The following is a 12,475-nucleotide window of genomic DNA, read 5'->3' on the forward strand; positions in this document are numbered from 1 at the left end:
ACACACACACACACACACACACACACACACACGGCCCTTGCACAAGGAAGATGTAGTCATAAAACAGCATAATTTTTAAAAGATATTAAATACACATTTCAATCAAATGAAACTTGGCTGGACTGTAGACCAAAAAAAGAAATAAAATAAAATATATGGATGCATAAGGGACTACATACTATATATCAGGTATTAGGAAATTACCGGTTTTCTTCGGTGTGATACTGGTATTACGGTCAGGTAGCTCATGTGAATGTCCTTATTCTATGAAAACATGCTAAAGTATTTATGGTGCAAGGTCATAATATCTTAAATCACCTTCAAAAGGTTGTTTCCAAATATACATATTTTATACACACATGTATGAAAACATATGCCAATATGTATAGAAAGTTAAAAATGTTAATTGATAAGTCTGGGACACTGAGTTCAACTTTTATATGTATTTGAAAATTTTCCATTTACAAAGCTGAAGAAGTATGTGACTTTATTCTATGAAGTGTAGTTTAAAAGCAGTATTTCTTAGTTATGTAACAACATACTATATTTTATTAGAGTTATTCAACCATGTTAAAAGCAAAATTTAATGTATTTCATTTCTGTGCCAATGAATTCATCTATTCAAACTGGGCCTGTGTCTAAAACTGGAAAGTCAATAAACAGCACAAGATAAGGACAGCAACTAGAGACATAGTTGAAAATTGCTGCTAGGGAGCAAGACATCCTTGGTAGGGAGAGGTGGCTGATGCTGGGAGATACAAGTTTTTAACAGCATGGTGCAAAGAAGTGCTGTTTTACTAAATAAGCCTTGAAAAACCACTTTACTTTTCAAATTCTGTACACCCTCAATACATATTATTATCTCTTTTTTATGTATTTTAGTACAGGGTCTCACTACACCAATCAGACTCCTAGTGATTCTCCTGTTTTCAGCCTCCCAAGGGCTGGCACCACAGGCATGTACCACCATGCCCAGTCTTAATCGCTGTCTCAGCGTGCCCCAGGGGTGGGGCCAGCACAGCGCACTCACTGCTCAATACACATTAAAACTCCATTTAACTTCATTAAATGAATTTAATTTTGCAACCTTGCCCATGCTAATTCTTCAGTCTGGTAAATTTATTTCATATCATTTTAATGTTTTACTTAACAGTAGAAAAAGAAAGAAAATGAGGTTGGTCATCAGGAAACACTGAATTTCCATTTGGAATACATATAAGTTTTGGACTTTGGAGCACTGTGGATTTGTTTAGGGATGTTCAGCTTGTGTGTATTGTGCTTCTCAAGCAGACCTAGATCTACTGGCAAGAGTTTTCATTCTTGAAGTGTTACTTTAACCCCCCCTTTAGGTAGTTATAATGAGAGAGAAAAAATAAAACTCAAGTTACAAAATGTTGTTAGGCTATTTGATATGGAAGTTAAAAATTACTAGTTTTAAATATGACATCTAACACAAGAGAAAAAAAAAACACATATACAACTTCTAAATAAAAATTCAACACTGTTATTTTGGTGTTACAAAATGATTCTATCACTGCCTGGGGGGAAACATGTTTATGTGAGGACACCTTAGTTTGTTGTTGACTGGAATTAATATTTAAAGAGATGCTCTTGTATTTTATTTTAAAAGTGACAAAAAAGTCTATTTTAGAAATTAGTAAAAATGTGTGCATTTTCTTTCAAAGGATGGAAGAGGCAATAATTAATAAAGACAAGTGTTCAGATTTATTTGGAAATTCACAGTTTCTAATGGCACTACAGCTCTGTAGTTACACATTGGAAGTCTTCTCTCCACAACAGACAGATGGTGTGACTTCCCACTCTGTTCTCATCTGGACCTTTTTTCAAGGGCTTCTATACCATCAAGCCCTCCTGCTCTGACTGGCTAACTGTGCAGACTAGAAAAAAAAAAAAAAAGTTTCCTAAAACATACTGCTAACCTAAAGCAGCAACTTAAACAAAAAGGGCTTTAAATAAGTCACATTACAAATAATACCCCAAGAAAGGTATTAAACAAAAACAGTTATTACTAAAAGTGCTCAATAAGTTATAACTTAAATCTCACAACACAAATGGTCAATTCTCTCCCTTTAGAAAAGAAACATGTTCCACTTTCACTCATTACTGTACAATCTCACACTAAGAAATCATTGTGTTCAAATACAGTCACTGCTAATTTTTTTAAAGGAAAAATAAGACAGACAAACACATCGACACCACACTTATGTATCTCTGCACATTGTAGCCAATACAAAGCAAACACCAAGGAATAGCAGTCCCTTTAGACCTGACCAGTTAGACAAAGCTTGACAAACTCACAAGCTTGTTCTGAGCGTACGGATGTGGGCAGTGATTACGCCTTGAGACCTTGACTCAGTCGTCACGCCTTCCACTTTTTTATATTTGTACTAGAAAACAGTGATGTGAAAGTTTAGAGGATTAGTGTTTATTGTATAATGTCTAAAGTGTAACATAGCTAAAGAAACTTTCACAACTGGTTGTGTTTAAAGGTGAATTTATAAAAAATCTGTTTGCAAATACCGGTCATGTGCAAGAAAAGATCTTACAGTTTTTTCCCCCTCAATGAGTTAGTAACTTAGAAAAAAGTAATCCTGCTCCAAGAAATTAAAAGAAAATAACATTCAGAGCATCACTATTCACCTAAAAGAACATGTTGAAATGTTCCAGCAAATGCTTACTTCCAGTGAGTTTGCTAAACAGAGACTCATTCAGCAAGTCTTCAGGGTCTCTGACATACTACTGAGCCTCTGGTGCAGACTGCCTTAAAACCTCATTGTATTTGCGGCTTCAAAAACCTAACAAGTCTATAAAAGAAATCAAATGACAGAAAAAGTTCTCCCTCCTCTTCCAGTGGCATTATAAATAGACAAAAGGCACATAAATATGGGGAAGGTGCAAGAAATAGGAACAAAGCTAAAGGAAGAGGGTTAGGCTTTCATTCCTATTCCACCCAAGGTACTGGGCTTTCAAATTACTTTTGGCCCAGTAATTAATCTGTGAAAAAACATCTTTATAAAAACTGTAGCTCATTAACCAAGATTGACACAATCCCATCTACTTTTTCAAAAGGCATAAATCATAATTTCAGAATATTTCTCCCAATATTTTCTCCCTCCCCAATACCTTCAAATACCACAGACTGTTCTTCAGAGAACAAAAAAAGCCCCCAGTATGAAAAGTTCGATTAATATCAGATATGTCCCGAGACTGCTGTAACACCAAATGTTCCCACGGTGATCTCTTTGTTTCCTTTGATTATGTCGTGCAGGCTTGGCAATGATCCTGACTTAGTCTGTATTAGAGTTTTTATCAATTTTCCTTGATCCTGGACTTTAGACCTCCTTCGTTTTAAAGCCCTCTTTTCAGTCTTTGTCTTTTGGGACTGTCCATTGCACAGACTTGTGCAAGCTGAAATGCCACAAAAATAGGACTCTTCTGACTGTGATGAAGTTTCCGAGCTTCCCTCAGATGGAGGGCCCTTATAAGAAGAGTGATAAACTTCCCCCATGTTAGAAAAATCTCTCTGGTTCGTAAAGGGCTTTCTTCCTTTTATGTCTCCATTGGCTATTGGATGCAATGGATCTGCGGGCTTTATGGTCTCAATTTTTTCCGTTTTGTATTTGCAGCGTTTCTTCTGTAAACATAAATAAGAGGGCAGGAATTAGACCTCTAAAGCTACCTTATTAAATACCCAAGAGAGCTGAGTGAATTCAGGAGCAAAGTGCCACCACCTGGTGAAAAATAAAATAGCATTAAAAACACACATGCACATAAGCACACACTATTATGGCATAACATCACCTTCCTGTTTTATAAATATTACTGAATCAAATGTTTTAACTGCTTACCTTCTAACTATGAGTTGAACACTAACATTTTAATATTTACCCACTATGTGTCAGATATTATACTGGCTTTCCCATATGCCTTATTAACCCTGAAAGAAGTTGATCATAGATTATTAAATAAGAAAATAAAGTTCAGAAGATTAGTTCCTTGCCCAAAATACAAAGCAACAAATGAACAAGTTGAAACTGAATCTTTTAAACTGTCCAACTATAAAGCCCACTTTTTTTTTTAACTCAGACAACTGTCACTAACCAAAATGAGTATAATTTAATTTGACAGGCAAATGGAAAAGTAGGTTTGTAGCAAAAAAGTCTAAGTACATTCTGAATCTTGCCACTATTTAGTGAGTCACGTTAAGCACTGTTTTCATTTAAAAGATGAGGATATACCATGTTCTAGTTGTAAGAGTAACAGAAGTGTATGCACAGACCTTGAATTTATGGATTCTCAATAAATCATGACTATTACCCAAAGATCTGTAAGCATTTTCTTCACAGGATGGAAAATAACATTTTATGTTTTATAGGTCTCTTACTATCTTTCTGAGGAAATATTTCTTGGCTCCGCCCTCATACAAAATAAGGCACAATGGTGCATGAGTCATACTTTTGTTGACCACTGTAAACACTTATTTACATTATCACCACATTTGAAAAATAAATGCTAAAGTTATATCTTCAATCTATGTCTTCATTTATCATCTACCATACTAATAAACTTCAAAAGAAGAGGATATTACCTTTTTTTCTGGAGAAAACTTCAGAGGTTCTACGATGTATAAATCATTTGGGTCTACTACAAGAAAAAAAAAAGCAGATGTAAAATGAAAATATGATTACATTATAAGTAAATATATATTATCTTTCAGTGGTCATTTTATTAATAGAAACATAATTATATGTTTATACCTGGCTATGCACTTACGTATGTTACATTAGTAAACCACAAGAGGCAAGGCAGGAGACAGTAACATTTTTAATTTGGAGCTGGTCATTATTTGAAGGTTAATCACCTTCAAGTCATTATATTTCCTTGTTATATTTTAAATTAACAGTTGATTATCAACTAGCACAATAAAGATCCTTCTGAGACCAGCCCTATCCTCCTATCTTACAAGAAAAAAGCTAACAACAAACCTCCAGATTATTTGAATATTTTCCTGAAAGACTAAATTATCCATTGTGCCCAAAGGTGGATTAAAAATGCACAGCAAGCATTTGTGACGGTGGTATAAAGAAGACAGAGGGAAAAGATGCAGGAACTTTTCCTAATTGTTTACTTCTAAGATTAAATTAAGCTCCAAAATCTAAAAATAGCTTGAACATGCAATATATATGATTGAGCAAAAATGAATAAACACTCTGGCACAGTAAGTAAATTAGATCTGTAAGTTTTAGCCTAAAGTACCTAAAATTTCATCACTCAAAGCACATTCAAGCTACTCCTAATCTACTCAACTGACCAGACAGACAGACACACACACACGGAAATGAGACTTAAGGTCTTCAATAAAAGAAGTCTTTAAAGTCTGAAAGCACTAAGTTTAAAGTAGTAAATTATCTATAAACTTTTACATACCAGAAATTTATCAATGATATGATTGACTACTATAATTCTTATACATGTCCAGAGATTCTGTTAAAAGTCACTGATGAAGATATTGAAACATTCCTCTACACAGTCATTTCTACAGACCACTACTCTCAAAACTTTGTTTGTTTGTTTGTTTGTTTGTTTGTTCTGCAGTACTGGGGATCAAACTCAGGACCCTGCACTTGCCAGGCAAGTGCTTATTCTACTGAGCTATCTCAAAACTTTAAAAAAAAATCATGTATCTATTTCTAGGAATGATCATCATTATTTAGATAAACTTCTGCACTGAAAGCAACTGAATACAATAGAAAAAAACCAAAAGAACATTGAAACCATAATTTCTGGGCCAATGAAGGAATAAAAAGAATCCAAATAGAACACAAGTCATTTTTTGTCTTGAGTACATTTGACAATATAAGAACATAAGAATTTTGGTTTGGATGATATCAGAAAAGTTTGAATCAGAAATCAGAGCTCTCAGGGCCGGCCTGATAGCTCAGCAGACTAAAGTGCCTGCTTAGGCAGAGCGTGGAAGCCTGGGTTCTATCCTGGTGTGCTGGGCCAGACCCGCCCCCAAGACGCACTGAGACTGTGATTGAGACTGGGCATGGTGGCATGTACCTGTAATCTCAGCCCTTTGAGAGGCTAAAAACAGGACAATCACTACGAGTCTGTTCTATGTAGTGAAATCCTGTAGACCCTGTATCCCCTGTACTAAACACATAAAAAAAAGAAATAAATTAAAAAAAAAAAAAAAAGAAATCAGAGCTCTGGCACTCACAGAGTAGTCCTAAAATGACTTTACCCTCTGAACATAAACTAAGAGTTGAAAGGACTGCATCTTGAGCATAAGAATTAATTTGAGGCTCAAATTCCCAACACCTGATAGCCCACAAACTTCAAGCCACGAATATAAAATGCTGTATGAATGCAAAACAAGCAAAAATTTCCTCTAGAAGAGGGACTTACACTTTAGCTGTTTAATTTATCCCTATAATAATTTTCAAAGCTGAACAGCACACAAAGACAGTAAAGCATAAAAGAGATGTAATATACCTGGAGTAAAAACTTACAAAGGCATGAACACATTCATAAAATTTTAAAACATTAGAATTATTTTAAATATTAAAAACCACAAACACATTATATTTAAATAAAAAAAGACACCTGAAAATATCTTCAGGAAACAAAAAAAGATCCATTTTTTCACTACAAAATATAAAACTCTTAAATAATAAATGAAATTAAAAATCCAATGGAATAACTTAATAATAGACTATACAGAGCGGAAAAGAAATCAGAAAAAAAAATTATCTGAATTATAACATAAAGACAAAAAGATGAAAAGCTTGTAAGCTGAAAATTAAATTTGAGAACTAAAAAAGAATGGGCTAGAGATAATGTTTGAAGGGAAAAAAATAGGATAGAACTTTCTAGTACTAGTTAAAAGAGAAAAAAATTATGAATGAAAGAGTCTAAATCTCAAATATTATTAAAGGTAAAAAAATAATAATATTTCAGACATTTAACAGAAGTTATGACAAATGAGAAGTACTAAAGATTTAATAAGCATAAATAATTTAGTAAAACGTGTGCAAAGGTACATGAGCAATAAATACAAAATGTAGCAATACCATGAAGTTACAATTAAGAAAAACACAAAATATTATATAATACATAATACACTAAATACAGAGCAAAACAAGAGATAAATTCAAAGTAGAGAGAAGTTCAAGTATTTCCCCAAATTACATATTCCATAGTGTTAAAAGTATTTCAATATATATGCTAAATTTCATTTACAAAAATATCTTAACTTTGTTGAAAAAATGTCTATGGAGCTGGCATGGCAGCATGCCTATAATCCCAGCAGTTGTGACGCTGAGGCAGGAGGATTGCTATGAGTTTGAGGCCAGACTGGGTTTTAAAGTTCAAGTCCAGCCTGAACTACATAGTGAGACCCTGTCTCAAAAAAGAAAAAACAAAACTCATCACCAGAAAGTCTAATGAAAGCAGGGAAGCAGTATAAAAAGAACAATTAACAAGACAAAGATAACATGGGAATATCTTTGTGCTAATGCATTTTAACATTCAGAATAAACATGTGGATTCTTGGAAATTGTAGTTCAAAGTGACCAGAAAAAAGAAATTTATCATAACAATGACAAATTCCCTACAATAAATGTTATCAATCTGAAAAAACAAACTATCTGTAAAAAATAAACAACAATCAGAAGTCACCAAGGCCAGGGATATAGCTCAGTAGCATAAGCGCCTGCCTGGCAAGCTCAAGGTTCCAAGTTCAATCCTCAGTACCATAAAGTGACCAGAAAACCCTTTTCCTATAACCTATATTCCAAACTTTTAGACATGTCTGGAATATCTTAACTGATTCAAAAATTATTATTATCTCAAAGTCCTTCTGAGGGAAAAGAAAAAAGAGAGAGAACATTACCTACCTAAATTTTTTAAGCTTTACATACCAAAACCTGACATGAGAAAAAATCTGTCATTTTATTATTCATGAATAGATGCAAAATTTCTAGTTATTAAAGTTAGATTAAATAATATATACAAAAATTCACACACATGACTAGCTGGTGCTTCACAATGCAAGTCAAATACAGACTGAGATAAAGGCCTCAAACATTAGTGAACAGTTAAAGATAATCAATGTAATGGCATTTTCAGAGCATAAAGTATCACTTCAAAGGTTGCTAAAAATATTCAGCAAACAGGGGCCGGGGAGATGGCTCAGTGGAATAAGCGCTTACCTGGCAAGCGCAAAGGCCTGAGTTCAACCCCTGGTTCCACCAAAAAAAAAAAAAAAAAAAATTGGCAAAATTAAAATAGATCATGAAGAAGGGGACCATTAGCCAACTGAGAGGAATGTCCTCAGATAAAGGGTATTTACAAAATATCCACAACAAATATAAACACTTAGTAGTAAGTAATGAGTCTCTGTCCTCTGAAAAAGACAAGAGTATCTATTATTTCTAGTTAACACCAATGAAAATGATAAAGCTCTCAAGTAACAAAAAACCTGTAAGGACTGTAGGAGAAAACAAAATTATTTTTATTCTCAGAAACATCCTTATACTATTCACAGAAAACCTAAACTGATCTACAAATTAACTATTCCGATTCAACACTGCTGTACATAAAAATCACATACAAATTTAAGACAGGGGGTTGGGCAGAGAGCTCAGTGCTCCAAGAACCTGCCTGGCAAGCGCAAGGACCTGGGTTTGATTGCTGGTACTGCATGCTACATCAGCCCTGGACCCCCGGGCACGCCTTGCAGGCCACCAAGACCTGGCGTGGTGGCACGTGGCACATGCCTGTAATCTCAGAGCTGGGGGGGGGGGCGCTAAGATAGAAAGATCACTACAAGTCCCAGCTGTGTAGTGAGGCCCTATACTAAATAAATAAAACAAAATAAAGTTAAGGCGAACACAGTGGTTTGTGTCTAAATTCCAATATTCTGGAAGGCTGAGGCAGGAAAACACTGACTGGCCAACTTCGCAAGATCCTGTCTCAAAGGCGGGGTGGGGGGGGACTGGATGTGTAGCCCTGGGATCAATCCCCAGTTTTGGAAAAAATATTAGGATTGGATTTTTTGTTTCTGGTTAAGCACCTAAGAAATTTGCTGCCATTGTGTCTGAATAAATAAAAGCTGAATAATCTCAAAAGCTAATACTCTTCTTAGACAATAGAGATGAAGTCACAAGGCTGACAGCTAACCACTGACCCCAAACTAAAGACCTACAGGTAGCTGCAGAAAATCCCAGCTAACTGCAGTGTGAACCTCTGCAAGAGCCATGTTAGGTGTACAGAGACCTCAATTATAATGGATGAACTATTGAAGATTCAATGTGGAAAAAATATAAACAACTACACAGCATTTGAAAGTCAAATAAATAGTCTCCCCAGTAGGACATGTAAGTAACTGAAAGGGCACAATGAAGTTTTTGAGATGTTGATAACACGTACTTTGCTTCTTAATCTGGATGTAGGGACATAGGCATGTTGAGTCTGAAAATTCTTGAGCTTTATATATGATCATTATGTTTTCTTGTATGTGGTACTTCAATAAGAAATTTCACTTTAACAAAAGACAGCAGCCAAAAGAAAAAGAAAAAGCAAGAAGGACAAAGAGATTTACCTGACCTAAGTAAACATTATCTAAAGTGTTATATTTGGAAAGCTTTGTGATAACAATATCCTAGTGAAGTTCAGGAACCACTTATGTAAATGATTCAATCGACTGACACATGCTGCTCAGTTACAAATCCAAAAGAAAGGATGAACAGCCAATGATTATTAAACGAGCTTTCATAATTACATAATTTCTTATTTTAATATTGTTATGCACATCATTTTAAAGTTTCTTAATAAGCACTATTTACAGAAATACTAACATAAGAAAACAGCCAATCAGTATGCATACCCATTCATTTAAAAGCCAAGTATATAATGAATGTTAGTTAGACAAAGGAACTCAATTATAGTCTGGAGCTATAGAAGAGAAACAGATTGGATTTTCACTTAGAAAGTACCTCATGGTCCTAAACTTGACACAAAAGGGATCCTACCTGTACAGGAAGAGGAGGCAGATAAGCACAGGATGCTATGGGAGCACATTCAGGTTTTCCATATCTGTTGAACTTTCTCAAACATCCCTTTCTAAAAAGAAATACTTCTAAACAGGAGCATGTGCAAACAAAACTACCAACTGCTAATTAAATAAACTAAGCCCCCCTCCCTACCCTTTGGGATTTTAAAAGAACAAAGAGAAATAAATTTGAAAATAATAAAGAGGCTGTGACACAGCACAAACACATCAGTTCTTGTATTCATTTTTTGTTGCAGGTCATCATGAACACAACAGTGACATCACATTTATGCTGGAAGTAATATTTTTATACACATATTATATAAGCACAAAAAATTACCTTCTTTGCCAGTTAACTGGAGAGACTTAGATCTGATGAGTGGAAATGAAATTCTTCTTTTCAAATTCATATCATCATAGGAAGAGAAACACCTAACAAATTAAGAAAAATTAATACTGCATACAATGCATACACTACAATTACTCTGCAGTTGGGGTTACTGAGAACAGTACATAAGAGACTAAACCCAAACTAACCATCCCTCCCCCCAGAATGTAAGCCCTCTGAAGCCAGGGGCTATTCACTGTTATGTGCCCCAAGACTGTACAGCTTACACCTTATAGATATTCAATAAACTTGTTAACCCAATGCAAATTTATTAAGCAACTTTATAACTATTATTGCTAGTACGTATAAAAAATTCTCATCTAAAATTTGTAATATTAAAATACCTTTTAATTCTACATTTGAATTCTACATGAGTACTTTCTCAACCAATTTCAAGGATTTTATACACTTACTATCAGTGTTTTCTCTGGCTATAGAGCCATGTAGGCATAGATCATCTCACTCACCTAAGGATATCTTCTACCAAAAGGCTTCAAGATAATCATGTGGGAGTTTCACTTTTTACTTTTTTATTTGCTCAGTGTTTCTCACAAATATTAAAAGGATGGCAAAAAAGAAGAAAATTGTGACATAGAATGCTAGTATTACCTTTTAGGGCTTGGGTATTGATTACTTTTGGGAAGTTTTGAAATATAATCTCCATCAAATTGAGAAGTGTTGCGACAACGCTGCATACAAAGCATCAGTCCCAAGACAACACAAAGAATTAAAGCTATAATAAGATAGCTTTGTCGATCTGAAACCTGAGATGAAAAGAGGGTTAGACAATAAAAATTATAATAAATTATCCTAGGAAAATATAGTGACTCTAAACTTCAAACCACAAAATGGTGGGCATGTTCTTTGAAAAATTAACTGTTAATGCAATATTTGTTTTTCTGCCTTCTCCTTACCCTATTTCTTTGTTTAAAAAATTTCACACTATGGAAGTTTTCAAAATAGTACAATGGATATATTTATGCTTTTCAGCTATGTTTATCCATCATTTTTTTCATATTTGGTTTGTCTTTCTATTTGCATTTATTTTTACTTAGGGAGAAAAAAGTGCTCTCCAGGAGTCTTTTCTGTCACACAAAACTGAACCAATGATCATCTAGATATTTAAACCAAAGACCTGGAAATCATCCTTATTTCTTCTCTATACATGCAATATTTCAGCCCACCCTGTTTCTCTGCCTCTTCAATATACCATGAATGCAACAAGCCTGTACTAGTCTCTGCTTCTGAAGTCCTCCTAGTCCAAGTCAACAACACTTCACCCAAGTCACTGTAGTTGCACCCTAACTGCTTTCCTCCCTGCTTCTGCTCTTGCTCATCCGCAACAGGCAATTAATTCCCCACAGAGCAGGAAGTGGGCTTCTGCAACCCCATAAGCACTAGTGAAGCAATCCACATCTCATCCTTACTTAGTGTTTTCCAGGAACAAGTAGTAATTAGGATCAAATTCGAACTTTAAATGGGTTATAAAATTCTACATGACTAGGCAAGTGTCTGCCAATAGTTTAAAGGCATCTTCAGCCTAATTTTTCTCATTCATTCTGCTTTAGCCACTGCAGATTTCTTTGTGCCCATCAAAGTATCATGTTTCAAACTTGGGTCCTACAAAAAGCAGTCTCCCTCAGTACTAACACTGCACTACACACCAACACTGCACTCTTTTCATACTACTTACAATAGGAGAAATTATCATTTAAACATGTATGTTCTATATGTATGCTATCCCTTCCCAGAATGAAAATTCTGCCAGGTCAGCATTGTATGTCCTAACTCAGGATGCTACAGCCCACGCTTTACATTTAAAGGTTACTCATAAATACTTGTTAAATCAAAGAAAGCTTTGCTTTATTGAGCAAATTTACAAGTCTTTTGATATTGAAAATAAAGCCTAAACAGCTTTGTGCCTGTATTATAGGTAAGACCTAAATTATTAAAGCCATGTCACACAAGATTATATTTCTGAAACTTTATTTTTTTTATTTTTTTTTTAA

General features: G+C 34.6%; 1 protein-coding gene across 1 annotated transcript in view; it reads right to left on the reverse strand.

Moving 5' to 3' along the window:
* Nucleotides 1-3,042: 3,042 nt before the first annotated feature.
* The window catches only part of Suco (SUN domain containing ossification factor), a 90,871-nt gene continuing 81,438 nt past the window's right edge, over nt 3,043-12,475 (reverse strand). The window contains exons 21-24 of the mRNA XM_004626909.2: nt 11,076-11,230; nt 10,419-10,510; nt 4,610-4,665; nt 3,043-3,655 (exon numbers count right to left, since the gene is read on the reverse strand). Coding sequence (XP_004626966.1) covers nt 3,212-3,655; nt 4,610-4,665; nt 10,419-10,510; nt 11,076-11,230 — 747 coding nt within the window. The 3' untranslated portion in view covers nt 3,043-3,211. The remainder of the gene's footprint in view (nt 3,656-4,609; nt 4,666-10,418; nt 10,511-11,075; nt 11,231-12,475) is intronic.

The sequence above is a fragment of the Octodon degus genome, unplaced genomic scaffold (genome assembly GCF_000260255.1).
Source record: "Octodon degus isolate 3935 unplaced genomic scaffold, OctDeg1.0 scaffold00017, whole genome shotgun sequence".
In the NCBI taxonomy this organism is placed as follows: Eukaryota; Metazoa; Chordata; class Mammalia; order Rodentia; family Octodontidae; genus Octodon; species Octodon degus.